Source organism: Meleagris gallopavo, chromosome 9 (assembly GCF_905368555.1).
Source record: "Meleagris gallopavo chromosome 9, MGAL_WU_HG_1.1, whole genome shotgun sequence".
NCBI classification, from domain to species: Eukaryota; Metazoa; Chordata; class Aves; order Galliformes; family Phasianidae; genus Meleagris; species Meleagris gallopavo.
The window spans coordinates 17713721-17733636 of NC_139412.1; the positions used below are offsets into that span (position 1 = coordinate 17713721).

At 47.6% G+C, this 19916-nt stretch overlaps 1 protein-coding gene across 1 annotated transcript in view; it reads right to left on the reverse strand.

Annotated features, from left to right (window-relative positions):
* MAMLD1 (mastermind like domain containing 1) overlaps positions 1-18160 on the reverse strand; it is a 76159-nt gene extending 57999 nt beyond the window's left edge. The window contains exon 1 of the mRNA XM_010715496.4: positions 17878-18160. Within this exon, the coding sequence (XP_010713798.2) occupies positions 17878-17931 (54 nt within the window). The 5' untranslated portion in view covers positions 17932-18160. The remainder of the gene's footprint in view (positions 1-17877) is intronic.
* Positions 18161-19916: the final 1756 nt, after the last annotated feature.

The following is a 19916-nucleotide window of genomic DNA, read 5'->3' on the forward strand; positions in this document are numbered from 1 at the left end:
TGAACAAAACAGCAACAACATCCTGACCCAACACCCTCTTATTACAGCTAGTAAGACCTCTTACAGGATCAAACTTTTCCTTGCAGGTTAGAAGAAAAAAAAAATAATAAAAAAATCACTGTCTGCAGACTAATTGTAAACTCAGTGCACGTGTAATTAAACACGCCTCATTGGTTCTCTTGATATGTCAATAGTGGGTAGGAGGAGGTTGATTTAACTTAAACGACTCCAGCCTTACTGAACATTTGCCCCTTTCCTGTCCTCTAAGCAAAGCATCATTTAACAAAACAACCTCAGCCAAACACGAGGAGCTCGGCAGTGAGCGGTTATTACTCAGCTTGCAGCGGTGCCCCAGACACTCCAGGTGCTTTCCCAGCACCGGGGCAGACTGCTTATGGTTTCCCCACAGAGGACAGCGTGCTCTCCCCAAACAGAGGCTGGGGAGATGAAGGTGAGGACGGTGGTGCTATGTGGGAGATGACGGGGTGCAGCTACCTATCCTGTGCCAAACGCGCTGCACCCTGATGTCCCACAGCAGCCCCTTCTCCGCAGGCCCCGCTCCCGGCCCCGCTCCAGCCCCCAGCTCCAGGCAGGGCCCTGTCCCTCCTCGGGCATCTTGCTGCTCCCAAGAGGCACCGAGATCACATCATTTCTCTTTCCCCCTGCAATGGGTCAGATTGTGAAGATCTCCCCTGTTCCAGGGACACCCTTCGCCCAGCAGCCCTGCTCTGTGCACAAGTCAAAAGCTCTGCAGCATCCATCTCACCCACTTTCTCTGGAGCAATGATCCAGGAGAAGTACTCATATTCCTCCCACTCTGCGCAGCTCAGATGCCAAAAATACTTCAGATCTCAATCCATAAGGGAGAGTCAGGACGTAACAGAATGTAAGCAAAGTTTCTGGAGCTTCAGCACTTACACTTTTCTGGTCTCCATCCAGGGGCGGCATTTAAGATACATGAATTCTTCAAGCAGGATGCCTCAGCTCTCCTTTCTTTATTCCCAGCTCACCTGACTTCAGCAGACTGCTGTTGGTTTACCGCTCACCAGGACATTCTTATTTTGATTGTCTTTTGTAAAACCAGCACGTTCCATTTGATAAGAATTCCACACGACTTCCACTCCTAACATCACCACAGTGCATCGTGTTCCACACAGTCCCACAGAGCTGAGGGACTTCCACAATTCCTTCTGAGGAAAGAGCATTTCTTGCAGTGATCAGTAAGCTGGTAAGCTGCTGAGAAGCCATCAAGCTGCTCATTATACTCTCAATGAATTCGTAACCAAAGTAATTCTCAGTGGGGCACTACAGCTTGACCAACATTACACCCTTTTCAAAGACAGGAAGAAGTACTGTGGCTTTGTGGAACATTCTGAATTCCTTTCATACTCCGGGGTAGTCATTTTATTCTGTAATTCACCTTTATGCACACTGCAAGTTCATCCATACCCATCTCTCTCTCAGTGGTCCTTTAATCCTTTTCTGCTCATGTTGTAGCTTAACACAAGGATGGGTGGATTTCTATAAGCTGAGGGTTTGGGAGGCTCTAGCAGTATGCATGCATGATGCAAGGAAGTAACTTATTTCTGCAGAAGAAGAATCTGAAGTTGGGGTCGGACATCTTATAGTTTAGCCAGATTTTGATAAGAAATATTAGGAATTCATGGGGCTTTTATCATTTTTGAAAGCAAGAGGATTAGACTCTAAGCTGACAAGAGCAAGAACATCAATTGTTAAAAGAAATATGTGCCACATACAGTAATGTACCTGAAAGACATTACATACTGTCTGATAAAAACACTACAATCACCTCCAGATTCAGCCCCGTGATGGCTTGACGAGTCAGTGCTTCATTTGTCTGCCATGGCCAAAATCACAGAGATTTCTATACTAACACTGACAAAAGCAAGAGAAGTGCAAAGAGATGTCACGCTTCAAGCCATGGCCGCATGCAAGAGCACTAATTCAAAATGCAGGCAATGTACTAAGGCTTTGGCTACATGACAGAAAGAAACAATTACAAATTTTTATTTGGATTCAAAAATGGTACCCACTAATGTGGCAATACAGATGAAAGGACTTGAGTCTTAATTGCAAAATGCAGCGACTATTTCTTTTCCCTCCAAATTCAAAGAAAAGTAGTATCACCTAGTAACAAAATTCGTCCTACCTCCCTGATGAAAGATGCCTAAACCAAAAGACACCTCAAATTCTGCCTTCCTTTCCCTAAAATATTCAGGGCACCATAAATGCATTTCAAATTAAATGACTTTTTGTACTGAACTTCTAAAACCCTTGACTTTTAATAAGGTTGTGCATCATTTGATTTTAATTACAGATTTTTTTTATCCCTTAAATTTGACTAAAAATGATGTGATTTACAAAGCAAACAAGCCAGTTAAACAAAGCTAATTAAATTCACCAGAGACAGCCTCGCTTTTCCCCTCAGTGAGTGTTTATTTCAGCTCCCAGTGCTCTGATAGCTCCTGACAGCTTGCTGGGACACAAGAAAGAAGTAGGTCAGGGTAAGCCGGAATCAGCAACAGAGGATCCCATTAGACAGGCTTGTAGGGTAATACGGAGATCGAGGAAGTGTGTGATGTAGTGACAGTGTTAGAGACACATAACAAACAGCCCGAGGACAGCCTCCAGCAGAACCGGTACGTTTATCTTCTCTCTGCTGTAATGACCCCTCGCGTAGCTCATCCAGTGCAGTTCCTCATACAGGAGGTGCTGTATAAACCTTGTGACAAAACCGTGCTCCCGGTTTGCAAGATTACGCAGAGTCAGAGGCAACATGGCTGGCGTGGGCTGCCTCTCCAGCAAGGCAGCACGGTGCCGTGGCCATGGGGTGTCCAGTGGTGGGGCTGCGGTGAGCTGATGCTGGGGGTCTCAGTGCTGCAAGCCCAGCTGCACGGTGCCACGCAAACACAGCACGTGTGTGAAGAAGGCTCTCCTCCCACCACCGCCCCACGGCCTCTGGGAGCAGATCCTGCAGTCTGCTGGACCTATGCTCTCACTGGGGCTCCCAGCTGGAGCTGCTGTGCAAGGGAGGGCAGCAGAAGCAGAAACCAGAGCAAAAAGGAAAAGACAAAAGCGATCAGCATAGAATAGAAAGCACTTTATGTCTCTTCCATTACACGAGTTTTTGTAATGAAACCGGTATTTTTACAGGACACATGAATATACCCAAACATTCCTAGTGTAATTCCCTCCCAAAGAAAATAAGAGATCTTTGAAATACAGTGCCTTGGCAATAAGAGCAGAAGGCGAGTGCCATGAAGTCTGCAGTGTGACACTCAGTCAGAGGCAAGTGGGACAGTAGAACCCGAGCCCTCCCTGCTCTCCTGCTCACACCACTGAAAGTTCAAAGTCTCTCAGGCGGGACCTGACAGCCTGCACATACCCAAACATTTCAATTACAAGAGCCAATTTCTCAGGCTTACACAAAAGCCAGAGATACTCTCTCCAATTCCAAACTGTGTAACTTGCATTAAAAAGAGTGAGCGAGTGTGTGCTATCCTAGAAAATAGGTAAGCTTGACAGGAACAATTTAAAGTGCCATGGGCATAAACAAACACAATGGAGAACGTTGTTTTATTTTGTTCAGAGGCTGATGCACTCACTTTGCTTAGACAAGTCTCCAGCAACCACTTTACTAAGTACGTGAGTTACTCTTCAGAAATGATGGAGTTCAGACTGACGAAGCAGCCTGCATTATTTTAGGAGTTTCACTTTGGTTACATTCGTTTTCATGTTTATTTGATAAGAGCACGTCATGTTCAGCATCACTCTCAGTCTTTGTTTCTAGTTGCAGCCTTTCTGCAACACAATTCATCTCCTACGCCAGCAGTGCTTCCTGCTCTTCGGGGGGTCACACACTACAGTCACTTGTACCCACTCACTCCACGACAGGACACATCCCTTTCCTGCAATTCTGACTTAAGCAGACAGTTCTACCGTGCCTGGGAAGCTCTTGTCCTGCATCACCCATGCAAAATCCCACCCAGTCAGACATCCAAAGCAAGTCCTGAAGAGAAATATGCATGTCCAAAAGAAAACGTGTGCCAAGATAAAAGCATTAAAATAAAGGAGAAGACAAGGAGAATGATCAGAGCTCCAGGGCCTGCAAGGAAGGAAGGAAGCTTTTAACAACACTAAAATATAAAATTGATTTGTACACATATTTGATAAAAATCAATACAATTAGCAAGTAACTGAATACTAGAAAGGAAAATTGATTGCTCCAGGGCCCAGAAGACTCAGGGCAATCAGTCCATTCTTCCAGCTCCTCCAGTCTTAATAAAAATTTACTTTTTCATAATCCTTCCTGAACTCTTTGCCCATTAATAATGCCGCTAAACAGCTCTTCTTTTAGCACTATTATTGCAGACCTGCTTGAATTACGTTTAGAGGCAGTTTGGAGTGGCATGTTCTGGCCATTTTGCTATCTGCTGCACAAACCTCCAAGCAACAGCATAAAAGGATACCGGCTAATGAACAGGAACACGGGAACACTTGAGAAGAGCTTATAAAATTAAGTACCAAAGTTTAAATAAACGGATTACCATAGAATTGATTTGCTACATCAATTTGGTCAGCTTTTGCTGATACACCATTTCTCCCTCTAGAGAGAAGAGCCACCTTTTCAGAACAACCAATTAAATGTTTTGAACAGCGCCAGGCGAGCAGGGCTGCATTGCTCTGCCCCTCCCAGCCATTCCTCAGCACCACCTGAAATCGCCCCTCTGTGCAACGTGGGGACAAACTGTGCTGGGAGGTGGGTCAGGGTGGTGCAGCCCTGCTGCAGAGCAGGGCACTGAGCCCATAAGGTGCTCTGGCACAGACGTGCACTGAACTCTGTGAGGAGCCCGATCCAAACCTCACAAACCGTTTTTCCACATTCATGAGAGCAGCCGCGTGCTTAAAATTCAGTAACGTGCTTCAAGCTTGTTCTAGTTCACCTCCAAAGGAACATCTCAAGAAGTCGCACAGAAATCTCAATGCTACTTGTATTTCTGAGCTGGCTGGACCAGTGGTTAAACTGAGAATTTTATCAGCCTAAGGAGAGGTCTACCAATGCTCTGCAGCTCAACTAGAAACCCAGGGTAACACCTCCAGACCCCACAGAGGGGAAGGTGCAGGACACATCTGCTCAGGTGCCTCACAGCAGTATTTTGTTACTCTAAAGCCTGGCCCACTGTTTCCTCCCAGAAAGAAGAGACACCAGGCTGGAAATGCAGAGAGAAACCAGAAATTACAGCTCCAGCCCTGGCCTTCTTCGAAACTGAGCAAGGTACTTTGATCTCCTTGCCTCAGTTTCCCTGCCTAATGAAGTAAAGCACAGACAGTAAAACTGTCACCCAATTCACACATCCCTTGGGAAGATGAAATGCTTGTTCTGTGTAAAGTACTTGGGAGATGAAAGGCATCAGGCAAACATTAATCTTGGTCACCACACCTACCAAGCGGATCTCCAGTACACGCATGAGGTTTTGTTCTTAAAGAACCCTTTGTGCAATTCAGGAAATACACTTTCCTGGAGTAGTATAGCTAAATTAAAGCTAATCAAGGATTTCCCTGTTATTCAGCTTACATCAGAATTAAAAACGATGCTCCCATTTAAAAAGACAGCCAGAGAATGAGTTACATCAAACTAGCTGAAGCCCTTGCAGCATGATCACGGAGGAAAGAAACTACAGGAGGGTTTCCATAGGCATTCACCTCTGAGCACACACACTGATAAGTCAGATCCTTTTTAATAAGGAAATGCAAAGTGACTCATTTTTCTGCATGTGAGAAGAGAACCAAAGAATCTTTTACACTCCTGTCTGCCTGCATAAACACTCAATTGTGTCTCCTTCCTTTGGAGAAGCTCTAAAAGAGAATATGATTGTCTCTTCAGGCTGGCAGAATCCAAAGCCAGCTTATGAACCCAAATTTCAGGGGAAGAAGGAGATTTGGGAAGGTGGGTCACTAGCAGCTTGTCTCCTCACTGCCCGGATGCACCATGGCCAGGCAGATGTCCCCAGGGCCTGGCCCATGGAAGGCTTACATAGTGCTCTGGGCACTGCTGCTAATCTATGTGGGATGAGTGCCAGGCTATTAACGTCTTTAAGCAAGATCTGCAGACCTAGCCCAGCACCCATGGCTGCCCTGTGCAGGAATCAGGTGTGCCAGGTGAAAGCATGGAGAACTTGGGCAGCACGAGCAGCAGCGCAGGCACACCATGACTCCTGGCCTGGGGCTGGCACGGCTCAGGCTCAGCGGGTGCATGCTGTAGCAGCACACTGAATGGCAGGCAGTGCTTCAGTCAGCCAGGCTGCTGCGTGCTCAGCGTGCCCATACAGAAGTCCTACTCCTGAGATAAACCAAAGCGACACGGGGCTGTGATCACAGCTGATCTGGCTCCTCGGCGCATCTCTGTGCTGCTGCTTGGAGGCCAATCCCTCCAGCACAGCAATACAGAGGTACAAAAGTAAGAGTACAAAAAGAATTAACAGTTGTAAAATTAAGATAATGACAATAATAAATACAATAAAATAATTTATATAATGGAGATAAAACAGCACTGAGGGAGCACACAGTGAGCTGGCACACAGGAAGCATTCTCTGTTTGAGCAAAACCACTTGGAGATGCAGGACCTGGCAGACATTCCCATGAGGCACCATCTCTATGTCCATCCCTCCCCTCTCTCCATACCTCACCCTGTCCTGGACACCCGCCCAGCATCTTCCCCAACCCATGGCTTCACCCTCCCTTTGGGTCCAGCCCGTCCCAGCCATTGCTGCTCTCACCTCTACCATGGCCTCCTCGTACCCCAGACCTCTCCGCTGGTCGGCCGTGAGCTTTCTGGCTCTCCATCAGCAGCTTTGGCTGCCCCAGCCCAGCCAGCCTGAGCCGCAGAGCTGGTCCTCCTCTGTGCTGGGGCCCAGCAGTATGCATAAACAAACAGCTATGCAGACGCAGAGCTACACTCCAAAAGGAAATGACCACTGGATAATATTGCACAACCTTTCTTAATAATGAATATGTATTTCTTTAAAACGCGTGCCACCTAATCCCCTCGGCATCGCAAACATGCCCCACAGGGGGGTAATTTAAGTTAATCAAGCCCTGTGCTCCTCGCAAAGCGTAACAGTTTGTCTTGTTGTGTTTTGGGGAGCAGATGGCAGAGCCCAGCACGAAGGCCAGAACCTGCTGCTACTCCTGGTGTGACGACCAGCAGAGGGATGAGCTCTGGATGAGCTGAGGGCTGCAAAGGGGTGAGCATTTTACATCCTGAACTGACAGACATGCAGCCTTTAATAGAGATGCTCCAAAAGGACTGGCAGGCAGCCACAGTCGGCCATTTACCGCTTGCTTGCTACTGCTGCCACTCTCAGATATGATAAAATTAAAGCTGCTGGCTTGCATAAGACTTCCAGTAATTAGATCATGCCTTATCTTCACAAGCAACAACATCCAAAATCAGTTCCATGCAGGCAAGTAGCAGAGGGTTTCTTACACCACAGCACTTGACACTGCTGCTGTAGCTCACATTTCTTTGCACGCTGTCCTGACAAGCGACTTCAGGCTGTGCATAGCTGGGCACATGACTGCCAGCAACTGTTCAGAGCGGCTGATTTGGAGTTCAGATTCTCTCTGTGGACAGTCAAATGCTCAGAATCTGGCTGAATCTTTGGGGGTGGGGTGAAGGGTGAGAAGAGCTGTCAAGAGGAAAAAAACCAACAATTTGTAGAAGATGTGTAGAGCCAAAAGGATTTTAAAGCAAGGACAACTAAGACTGCCTAAGTCAAGCTATTCCAGGCATATCAAAATGATAGAGAAGAGAAAGCAGCATACAGTTCAGCCTGCAAAATTCAAGACTTTTATAATTCATAACTGACAGAAGCCACACGCTTCTCCTTCAAAACTTAGAGCACACCCCATAGCACCCAGTTGCTGGCACGAGGAGCATCCTTACACCCACCGACTGGTCTCATGCCAGGGCTGCCCCCAAGCACTTCTGGTGGTAGCAATTCGGCAGCAGCAGTGTGCAGAAACACTCTGCAGTTAATAACTTGTTTGGTTTTGATTGCTGGATCAGTTCCCCATTCCCAAGGCACTTAGATTTACTTTTTTAGCCTAACACTACAAAGTAATCAAATCACTCCATTACAGCCGACAGACTGGGAGCCCTAAAGGGGAGGGGAGAGAAGCATCAGGAAACGCGTCTAACATTTTCTCTTACATCTTTCACACTTGCCCTCAACTTCAGATTCTACTCATCTACATCTCTGGAATTCAAGAACATTGAACTTCAACTGACACAAGAAGTTATTTGAAGATGCACGACTTTCACTTGAAATTAAGGCTGATCCACCTTCTGGGATCAGGGACTAAGATTCACTTCTCTTAAAGATGGAAAAGCCTGAACACACTCTCTTTTCTGCTTTAAGTCAAACACAAGTGTTGCTGCAACCAAGAAAACATCCTCCCAGTGCTACATAAAGTTCAAACCAATCGATCCATAAAGAAGATGAGGAGATGAGATGGAGGATTCAAATATGCCTTTGTGCCCTTCCGCTGAAGGTGCAGAATAGGTAAGAATGGGAAGACAAGAAAGCTGCTCAGAAAGTCAACATTAGTATGGAAATTAGGGGGGGGGGGGGGGAAAAAGGCATTAATACAGTTGGATTATGACCATGGCTCTTCACTACAATTTACGTTCAGTTTTATGTATAGAAAAAGAAAATATTAAGTACACACCCTTGATACATAAGGCAAAAGGAAATGTTTGGATTCAGACAAACTCCAGTGTCCTTGTCTAATGCTCCCCAGTGCAAAATTAAAAAGAAATTAGTGCTCGCATAGTCCTGTGTGTTTAAAAATAATTTGAATGACCCACTGCTTAAAGCATGGAAAAGGTCCTCTGTTATTATAAACCAAACAGATTTCATTTTAGAATACACTCCAACTGACAGGGTAAAGCATAAGAAAGCTCCCCCAAAAGATTTTTTAATTGAGAAAAACAATAAAACACAACTTAATGGAGCCAGTGATCAAATAATCTTACAGAGTTTGGACATAATACACCAACAATGTCAGGCATTTCAATGCAGTAGCATCAGAACTAGATATTTACTATTTGGTAGTGAGTAACCCTTTGAAAAGGGAGGAACAGAAATTCCTTTTTAATGAGTCACCATTTGGCAGTCAGAGATCAAAACCTTTTGCCTGTATTTCTGACTGCAGCGTTGTATATACTTGAGGTTTTCCCAGTCTGTGTGACTTTATTTAAATCAACGGAGTTAATTAAGAAAATAAGTAAGTTAGAAGAACAGGAAAAGTCAAGTCCTTCAAAGTGTCCGACAATCAGCATAACCTACCAGGTTACTGAAATACCGGATGAATTCAGAAATTATTTCCATATATAAACTTGGAATTGTGAAGATCCCAGTAAGATTTAAAGTAACTCTTCAAAGCAAAATGAAATTACACTCAGTATCCATTCTGATAACCACATCAAATGCAGGTTGTGTAATTGTTCTCAAGCTAATGCAGCTGCGTGGGGAAAAAGCTTCTGGCGTGAGTGGAACTGTGTATGATGGATGTCTTCATAAAAGATTCATTTGTTTACCTTTGCTCAAAACTTAACCTATGAAGATCTGGCACAGAAAGTGAAACATTAAGAAACCTCCCTGAGAGTAGATGCCATTTTTGCCCCTAAATATTTTCTCTCTCTCTTTTTTTTTTTTCTTTTCCAAATTGTGAAGCTTCAGCAAGAAGAAAGATACTCTGACATGACTTCAGGAAAAAAAATCCACTTCCTCAGCCAAAACAAAGAAATAAAACTATCATTCATACCAAGGAGGGACTCAGGGTAAGATACACTTCCTTTATTTTCAGTGTAATTTCCAGCTATGTGAAAAGTCCCTAGAGACCTCAGCTAGCTACAAGTATTCATGCTTTGCTAAATATTTAGCGAGTTAACCTTCACACTAAGCATCCTTAAGGTAAAGCACCACTATTCGCATTTTAAAAAGGACATGTAAGAAAGTGGGAGCTGTTTACTCCAAAAACTGCCTCCACCTCTGGAGACCAGCCGGGCTGTAGACATTCAACCTCTCTGAAAAAAAATAAAATCTAAGTTCTGAAATTGCAAAGGCTTTATTGAGGCTTGGCTTTTACTTTAGGAAATCTCCAGACTGTTATTTCAAGACTCATATCCACTAGCAGTGAGAGCTGGAACCTGCAACCCATCCCACACTGCCACCCAACCGCCCTCCACACTGCGCTGCCACTTCCCAAACCACCACGGCCCTTACACCCACTGATCTCCACTTCTCTTCAGGTTATTCGTAGATGAGAAGTTGTTAGAGTAAATAACCACAGCAACCAGTTATAGTTTGGGAATTTGGAGAACTGGAGGAAGAAATCAGAGAAAGAGAATCAATCATCCACCTCATTCCATTAGTCTTTTGGCAATGCCGTGTCACTGTTGTTGCGAGCCTGGATAACGACGCCACATCAATCCTCCTTTTGAGAAAGGGACTACAAGCTTTGACTCTGCAACTGTGTCCTCCCTGACCTTGGGGAATCTTTGGGGAAAATTTCCCATCAAATGCACTAAAAGCTTTTACTGGGGGAGAATTACCAAGTTGGGCTGTGTTTCATAAAATACATGACACAAAAATATACCACCCGTCTTCTGTTTTCACTAGAAATAAGTTTCCAGTGTAATCAACAACTCCACACATCCAATGCTGTGTGAAAAATTGCATTTTTGAAGCCGTGTCAACAAGTCTGCTCAGAGGTGATGGACATGGAGCAGAACAAAGAGGCAGCTCTTTTAAGGAAATGTTCTTGAAATGAAGATAGGCTGCATTTCCCAATCCAAACCTCCCCGATCCAAACGAAAATAACACTTACTTGTAAATATTACAGAACACAGAACTCAAAAAATGAAGTTCTTTATATGCTTCATAACAAATCCAGACTCCTTCCCTTCCTTCCAGAGCAAACCTACTCTTGATGCAGCGTGCAATACTGCCATTCTGATATCAGTGTGAGCAGACAGAAGAGGACATATGGCCTTTTGTACTGTTCCCAACATGCCGCCATGTTACAGAAGAAAAAAAAAAAAAAAAGGAAGAAACCCGGACCATCTTAAATATTTGTTTGCTGCAATTGGGACGATCTTTTTGGAAAAAAACCACCACCTAATCCGAACCCAGAATGGTTGCTGGGAATGGAGCACAAACCGTGCCTTAATGGGGGAGATTCTTTCTCATGCCATCCTTTTGGGTACTTCTCTGTAACTAAGTATCAGTTCTATTACTGTGGCTAAGACTAACAAGTTAACAGCCCTATTTACACTAGTACTGTTGTATCATTAGAAACAACAAGATTATGTACTTTAATTCTAATGCCAGCACAATTATTTTAACACCAAGTGTGTTAGATGTGACTCTATACCCCCTAAATTAATTTCAGAGTAGTGGCTAAATAAAATGACATAGTTCTTTGTGCTTTTGTTATAACATGCTCATGTGCAGCAAACTGTGAAAAAAATGTAGTAATTAGAGGTTAAATTAATCCCTGACAGACAGGCAGCTTAGCAGAGCTGGGCTCTCTGCAGAGGACGGAAAGCTTGCCAGTCTTCCCCAGTTCTGCACAAAGCACAGAGGAGATGGGGAGTGCCCCCTGAGCACAAGGGGAATGTTGGCATTCGGAGCAAGCCTTCGAGTAGCCAATGCCAACACACACACATCTAGTGATGGGCGCGATGCAGGCTCTGAGCAACCAGGGCTGCACACTGCCTGATCAGGATCAACCACTTGACATTAAGGACAGGCTTTTGCACAGCAGAACAGGCTCCTAACTGCTGGATAATCCACCTCTGGATGTTAACAAAGTGAACAATGGCATTATGTTGCACAACACAACTAGAAAGTTACCTTGCTTCTTCTGATTTTGACGCAGGCAATGGATTTCATTGCCCACAAGCTACGTGTGCTGTGTTATTCTGAAAACAGTAATCAGGTACATCCTGGGTAGCTGTAAACCCCAAATGTACATGATGTTTAATTCTAGAGGAAAAAAGAACATCCACAGAATTGCACAAGCAAAACTATGCAAGACAAAGAGTCAGCCCACTCCCTTTGATGAGACTCTTTAAGCATTTCTGTTTGAGTGTGTTGACAGAAGTAAACATTTTTCCTGCCTCTTTGGCCACAGCAGGATAGGAGCAGCCAGCTTCCAAGCCCACGTGAGAGCAGCCTGCGCTCAGGGGAGAGAACTGAGAAGTTCTGCTGTGGGAATGGGGCACTCATGGAGCCTGTCCTATGGACACGCATTGCACCTCTGCGAGGAGACGGTGCGAAAGCTGGCGTCCTGCGGGCTGCCACTCAAGAGCTGGGCTGCCGTGGGGTGAAACAATAACCTAGTTAACACCCTCCCCTGCAGAGGTAATCCATACCGTGGCTGCGACAGGCTGAGCCCCAGCTGCCCCTGCCTGAGCTGGGAAGTCGAGCAGGCACCACGATCACAGCGGCAAAAACTGCTGAAAAGAAAAAAAAAAAAACCACCAAAAGAGAATGAAGAAAACACTTAGAAAAGCAAAACATGGGGCTGGCTGAGATTGCAGATCAGTGTGGGAGTGCATTAACAACGCCGGTATTTCTGTACTACCCAGATCATCAATTATTAACAAATTAGGACATGCCTGATGGGGTGCTTATGTAACACTTCTTTATCGATAACACTGCCAAGTCCCTTTCAGGGGAAAGCAAAGCGAATTTCAACAAGTCACGAAGTGACGCCTGCCCTTGGACAGGGCACACTGACAAATCCTGGTTTCCCCCGCCTCACAGAACCACCGACCTGCAGGGAGCAATTCCAGTCAGCCCAGCATCCTGTTGGAGCAGCAGTCTCGAACCAGGTCAGCATGCACCGATGCCTTATGGCACCACAGCAGCAGCACTGGGAGGAACGGCCCAAACCCCGCATCCCTCGCCTGGGCACACCAGCAGCCCCAAGGCAGGCCCTGGCATCGCATGCCACCTGCCAGCTGCTGCCTGCGCCAGGGAGAGGAGCAGCCCGCAGCTCCCTCCCCTTTACCCTTTGGGTACAGCCGTTCCCTCATAGGAGGAAAGGATCCACTATAAATGCAGCCTACGATGGCACCTTCCCTCATCCTGCTCCATTTCTTTCTCATTTCTTCAGTGGGCAAGAGCAAGCGGGGGGGGGGGCACAAAACAACCCCACCTCCCTATTCTAAGTCCTTAATGCAGGGTTCAAATCTGAGTGCCACCCAATGGTAAGTTCCACTGCGCTGTGCAGGAGAAGCAGTACTGTCCGCTGCACCTCCTGATGAGCACATGCTGGAGCACCCGAGCTGCACACCAAGCTAAGCTCCACCAGCAGCTTCTGGGACTCGGCATGTAAACGTGCACAAAATGAGCATTTGCCTCTTGAAGGCAAGTAACCACTTAGCGACACATTTTCTTCCATTTAAGACAAGAAAATTATTATCAGTGAGGAGGCTTCCCAAGAGGAATTAAGACTCTTCATAGCACATTTGCATTTGCTACTTATCCCCTTTCTGATTGCATCACTCCATGTAGCACAACTGGTGCCTGGGAGGTGATGGAGTCACAGGGCCCTGCTTATGTTGTCACTGAGATGCATCTTCATTTTGAATAGAGTAGTAGGTAGAAAAGCCCAGGCCATTGCAAACTGCAAGGAAAGACAGCAGAAGAGAAGGATATAAAGCAAAACCTTTAACTGACGAAAACGTCAATTCTGTGCAAAGTGCTGGCAATAATAATAAAGATTGCAGGAAGGAGGCTGTGATGGCAGCACAGAGAGCTCTGCAAAGTTTCCCTCTGAGCTGCTGGCAGCCCTGAAATGGGTCATGGAAAGTCAAAACCATTTACTGATCTCTGCCTATTCTGCAGGTGCGTTCATCTTCTTAATAAAAATGCTTTTGCTATTTTCACTTAACACAAAACAATATTCCAGTATCTTCCAAAGTCCTGCACAATCAGAAGCAATGCTAATGAGAGCACTACTAAATGCCTAAACAGTTTCTTTACATATTTTTAAGCAATTACCTTTTATGTGTGAAAGAAAACAAAACTTGTTATGAGTACACAAGCACTGCACAAATTCGGCATTTCAGAACCACGTTCTGAAGTTCCCCTTCAAAATTACCAGCAAGGGTGGAAGTTCCACACAACTGTAGCGCCAACATCTGAAAAAATTAGAGCAGTCCCAACTCTGCTTTGAGCTGGATAAAAGAACAGTTGAAAAACTTACAGTTGAGTGGTGCTACCTAGGTTACCCATCAATGGCATTGAAACTGGTATATTATTAAGAGAGGTGTATGATGGGAATTGGTTTATTGTGCTGATCCATAGTAACCAACTCCCGTTCGTCCATCATTTATCTCTCTCACCAGCGACATATGGGTTTGTCTATTCACACTCTCAGCATTCTCTCTGCTCCAACAAACAGTCAGCCTTTTCTGCTGGGATAAGGAGATTTTTTAGTTACATCCATTATGTGCGTATCAACATTTATGGCAAGAAGATAATTGCCAAAGAGCTCAGGGGGATAAAAGCTCCCTCTTCATAACACAAACTCCCTTAAAAAAAAAAAAAATCAATATTGATATAAAACAGTCCAACATGAAGTCTTCCTTCAGTTTGAAATACTTTTTTTTTTTTTTTTTCTTTAAAACCAGGTCAAACTGAAATGTCATGTAGAAAGCTTTTACAATGACTTAACTGGTGATCTTCCCATACAGGAAAAAAATAGCAGTGTACAGTATTAATTGTTCCTTAAAGAAGTGAATGGCAAATGTGTCAAATACAGAGAGGGCTCCTCGGAGAGGCGCTGGCAGCATTTAAACTGATTTAACTATCTTTATTTGGAGACCACATCAATTACCAGTGAATCGTAACTTATAATCACCTTCTCCTGAACACTGAAAAATGCTGACAACACAGAAACAGCAGGCACAAGGGAAGAGTGAAACCTGGGGATCCTGCCTTCCCTCCTTGTTAGAGGCTCTGACAACCCCCTGTTTGGGCAAGTCCATTTGTTACAGCTTTTGCAAGATTTACTTCACCTTCCCATGGCCACAAGCTCGTAAAAGTTATTTTAGGGCTACTTCCATGGAATGAGCAAGCAACAGAGCACACCTATCGATTAAATGACCAGGAAGCAGTGAGTTGCATGGCACATCATATAGGGGATGGCCGGGGACCCCTCTCAACACCATCCCCGGCCTTGGGTTGCTTCCGCCCTCCTCCCAGCATGGTGGGGCAGCAGTGCTGACAGATACCTGGGTCAGGAGCCCTCGCAGTCAATCTCACATCTGTTCAGAAGGCATCTGGCACAACAGCTCCCTAAACCCATTTAAAACCTCTGCAAGCTACCACATTATAAAGGTAGAAATAAGATCAGAGCAAAAATTAAAACTCAGTTCAGCAGCACACCGTATTCATAAAACACTTCCACCTGTGGAGCGGGAGGCCATACAAGAGAGTTAATATATACAACTGCCTCCTGTAACTACTAATCTCCCTCCAAATCCTTTAACAACTACGTTAGCTTAAAAAGAAATCTAGGAGTCTTTGCAGGTTCAAACCACGCAGTTACAAGGGACTACAAGTGAAGCCTGTCAATATTTGCTTTTCCGATTATGAAGTTTTAGTTAAAAGGATTAAAAACAGAGATGGAAAACCTCGAGTTTAAAAAAAAAAAAAGAAAGACAAACTCTGAAAATAAGATGCTAAGTTCCATTGGGGCTGCTCGGTTCTAAGCAGTAAGCAGCTTTTCACACACTGGAGAGGAGCAGCGGAGCGCCTGTTACCTGCCTTACAGTGCACACTATTTGTTTGCTATCCCTGAGCAACAGACTATTTCCTGGTTCAGTTTAAAAACTCAGTGACGTTCCAATTTCAGCCCACACATGTGTGTCACTGTCAACGTCAGTGGCAGGAAAACATTAGAAGTCACCCCTTGCTAATGCTTTCCTAACATGGAATTTCCTTCTATCGCGCTCCCTCAGCCCACCTCCTCCCTCTAAGCTGAGAGCATCTTTCCCAAATTGCTTTTTTTTTCCCTTTTTTTTTTTCCCCCCCTCCTCTCCAAACATATGGCAGCGAAAGAGAACTGAAAATGGTCAGTGCCAGAAGCACATCGTTGCTTCTTTAGGTGCCACCGTGCAACTTCCTCGCGCAGCTCCCGCTCGCCGGCAGCACCCGGTAACGCGGCTGGGGGGGGCCGAGCGGGTTGGGGGGCAGCTTACGGCAGGGGCGGGGGCGGCAGGTTTAAGGCCGTCCCGACTGCCCCCCACCGCAGGCACCATATGGCGTAGCCTCACGTCGGCGGCTTTATATCTCCGTCAGCTCGCCCTGTGGGGGGGGGGCGGGGAGGGAGCTCCGGGAGGGGCAGGCCCCGGCCGTTCGGCATTACCGAGGATTATAGGGCCGAGGGGGGGAACGCTCGCGTTACATAACGGGGGTGCTACGCCCCAGCGGCCGGGAGCTGCGGGGAGGACGGGCCGTTCAGTGCCGCTCGTGGGTCGGAACGGAGCTGCGCGGCGCAGGGAGGGAAGGGCGAGCGGAGGTTATCCCCCTCCCCCCCGCCTCGGGACCGCCTCGTGGCGCTCCGCCCGGGGCTCCGCCGCCTTCCGACGGGGCGCGGTGCGGCCATCACGCGGCCGCCGGGGCAGCACCGAACGGGCGGCTCCGCGGCGCCCCCGCCGCCGCTCCCTGCCCACGGCGGGGCTCCGCCGTCGGCCCCCGGGAAACAAAAGCGGCCTCGGCGCGCTTTGTTTCGGGCTGGCGGCGGGGAAGCCCGGAAGGAAAGCTAAGCGCTGCCCTTCGCCGAGCGACCGCTCCGCGCGGGGCCCCGGCGTGTCACCCCGTGACAGCCCCCGCCGGCCGCGGCCGAACAAAGCCGCCGAGCCGAGGCTCGAGTCGCGCAGCGGCGGAACGTCAGCCGGCCCCGTGCCGGCGGGCGGAGGGCAGCCGCGGCCGCACGGGGCCGCCGGAGCCGGCCGGGTATCGCCTCGGGTTCCCTGCGGACGCTCCCGGTCGCGCTTTCCATCTCGGGATGAGAACCCGCGGCAGCCGGAGACGCAGGGCAGCAGCACGCGGTTGGGTCTCCGCACGCGAACGGTCCCAGGGAAAGCCGCACGCGCCGCGTCCCGCACCTGGGGCTGTCCCCGCAGCCGCGCCGGCGCCCAGCCTGTGGTGCGCTCCGTGCGGGAGAGCCCGGAGGCTGCTGCGGGGCTCCGCTGCGCCTTTTGTTCCGAATCCTGCCGATATAACGCGCGCTGCAGGCTCCCAAAAGAACCGGGAACGCCGCTACTAACGCAAATACTGGGAGTTCTTAAAAAAAAACAAAAAACCCGCAGCTCAGCACCAGGCGCTTTACCCTTCGTGTGACACCTTCCCGGAGGAGTCTCCGTGCGGTGACGGCTTTACCCTCCTCTGCCTGCTCTGAGTTTAAATTAGAATCCCCCGGCCGCCCGTGCAGGCGAGCCGCCGGCGTTCACGCAGCGCAGCCGCGAGCTGCGATCCGGGCAGCGCCCGGCGCCGCTTGGTCCCGTCCCGTGCACCGGCCCGCGGGCAGTGACACGGACCCCCCGGTCCCCTACCCGCCGACACGTCCCGGCGCCTGGGCCCGGCAGCGGCAGCTCCCTCGGAGCGCGGCGGAATCCTCGGCCAAGTTCTCGGGCTCCGCTCCGCCGCCGGCAACTGCCCCGAAGCGCCCTCGAAAACTTTCCCTGCCCGCCCGGCTCGGCCCGCGGGGTGCCCAGCTCCCTCGGCGCAACTCCGACTTCCTCGGCCGTATCGATTTCAAACGCTGCTTACCGGAATATGCGGCTCCATACGTGGTGCTTCTACCCGCTGGGAAACCAGCAGCATCTTGGAGTGGGGATCAACCAGCTTTTAGATCCACTTTGGCTGTATTTAGCAAAGCCCGGCACCGCGGAGGACTCGGAGACTGTTTTCTCCTTTTAGGTTCCAGACAAGTTCATCCTGGCGTTGCAGTTTGCTAATGATTCACTGTCTGTCTCAATCTGCTCGCTACATTTCCATCAACCCACAGCTTCCTCACTTAGAAGGTGGAGTTTGTGGGGTTTAAGTTACTGATAGGCATATCTAAGTGCTGTGTCACTCAAAGAGGAGGAGACACACACACACTCACACACACTCTCACACACACACCGCTCCGGGCTTAAAGGGGAAGCAGCGCTTTCCTCTCTTCAGAAGCTGGAAACCTCAAAGATGCAAGGAAATTTCTTTTTCATGTACATAAAGGCAAAAGTTCAGCAGTCCGTGGACAGCGTTTTAAGATGCAAAATGCTGCTGAGCAACTTTAGAGCCTACTTTGCAAGGCGTCAATTTCATGTAATGCAAAGGTAGGCTAGCTGCAGAAAACAGTGTCCGTGGATTGAATTCTTTCCCTGCACCCCCTCCCCCAAATCTGAGTGTACAAATCATTGAAAAGATGCCATGGGCACAAAGAGCGGAAGTGTGATCTCCTGTTTTCATGCCATGACTATACAATATTCTGCACTCTGAACAGTCATAAAAGGGTTAAACTCACCTCACACAGGTGAACCCAGGTTAGCAAGAAGGAAGCAGCAAAGTTGTTTCATTTCCCTGCTTTGTGCTATGCACATATTTCTGAAGACAGGTACAAATCCACAGAGAGCTGCCACTCACCTCTCTGCCTGCAAACACCCTGGTTACCAGTGCAACCTCGGACTGTTCTGACAGACCACAGACAGCTGAGAGCCCATCCACACCTCTCGAGCAAACTGCAGGCAGTCAGGAGGGCAGTTGAGTCGGTGAATACTTGGAATAATTTCAGTACCTTCCTAAATCTGTCCCTCCTGTCCCACTGTCCCGGAGGTGCTGGAAGCCCTGTCCCGGTACACTGACAGCATAGGAGACGTGGGAGATGTTGCACTCCTGCTAATGAAATGGCTGATTTGTACCAGCCATAAAACAGAGCTCGTAGAAAATTATAGTCTACAAAGTTAAGAACTTATTTTAATAAAAGCCACTGACGATGCCCAAATGCATACTATTGGAGCCAGGATCTGGCCTCACTTTTCTGAAAGATTTCCATCCAGCAGTGATCTTCAACTTGCACTTGGCTTGTAGACCAAACTCATCTTTTCATGTTTCATAACAACCCTGAGCTAACAAACATCAGCAATATCAGCTCATCAGCAGGGGTACATCTGCTTGCACCTTTGCTCACACCTCTAGCTCGTGTATAGAGGTGCAGATGCCAGGATTCCTGTTTGCTGGCAGGGTAGGCTGTGCTCATCGAGCACACTGTGTGCAGAGAACAAATGCGTGGCAGATCCGTGCCATGCTTCCACACAGGACCTGCAGCACACACTCATCGTCTGTCTGGAAGCTTTGGAAAACCATGTCACTCATGACTCTTCCCAGTCACCTGGAGTTCCTGACAAACAGCAGAAGCCGTAAGGACTGTAATTTGTGTGGTTTGCCATGTACAGCTCAGCCAAAGGGCTTCCCCAGAAGGAAGCAACATGAGTGGGGTTACTCAGCTATATGAATCTGGCCTGTACCTGCTTGTGCATCATGTTGCTGTCTTAATTCAGTTGTCTAGGGGATCTCCTTCTCAGATGGTGGCTTGTGTCCTCCCTGGGAAGGTGGCAGATGATTTGAGACCCTGAACACTTGCGTGAGAATGGAATTGACATGAGGCTTTTCCTCACCCCCGGCTTTAATATTCACAGAAAAACATCATCTGCTCTGCTCATTTCATACAAGCGGGGCCATTTATTTCCCAGTTGAGACGTCTCACTCAAAAGCCAGAGTCCGAGCTGCAAAGCGCACCTGAAGACTAACCCTGATGGGAGGAGTGC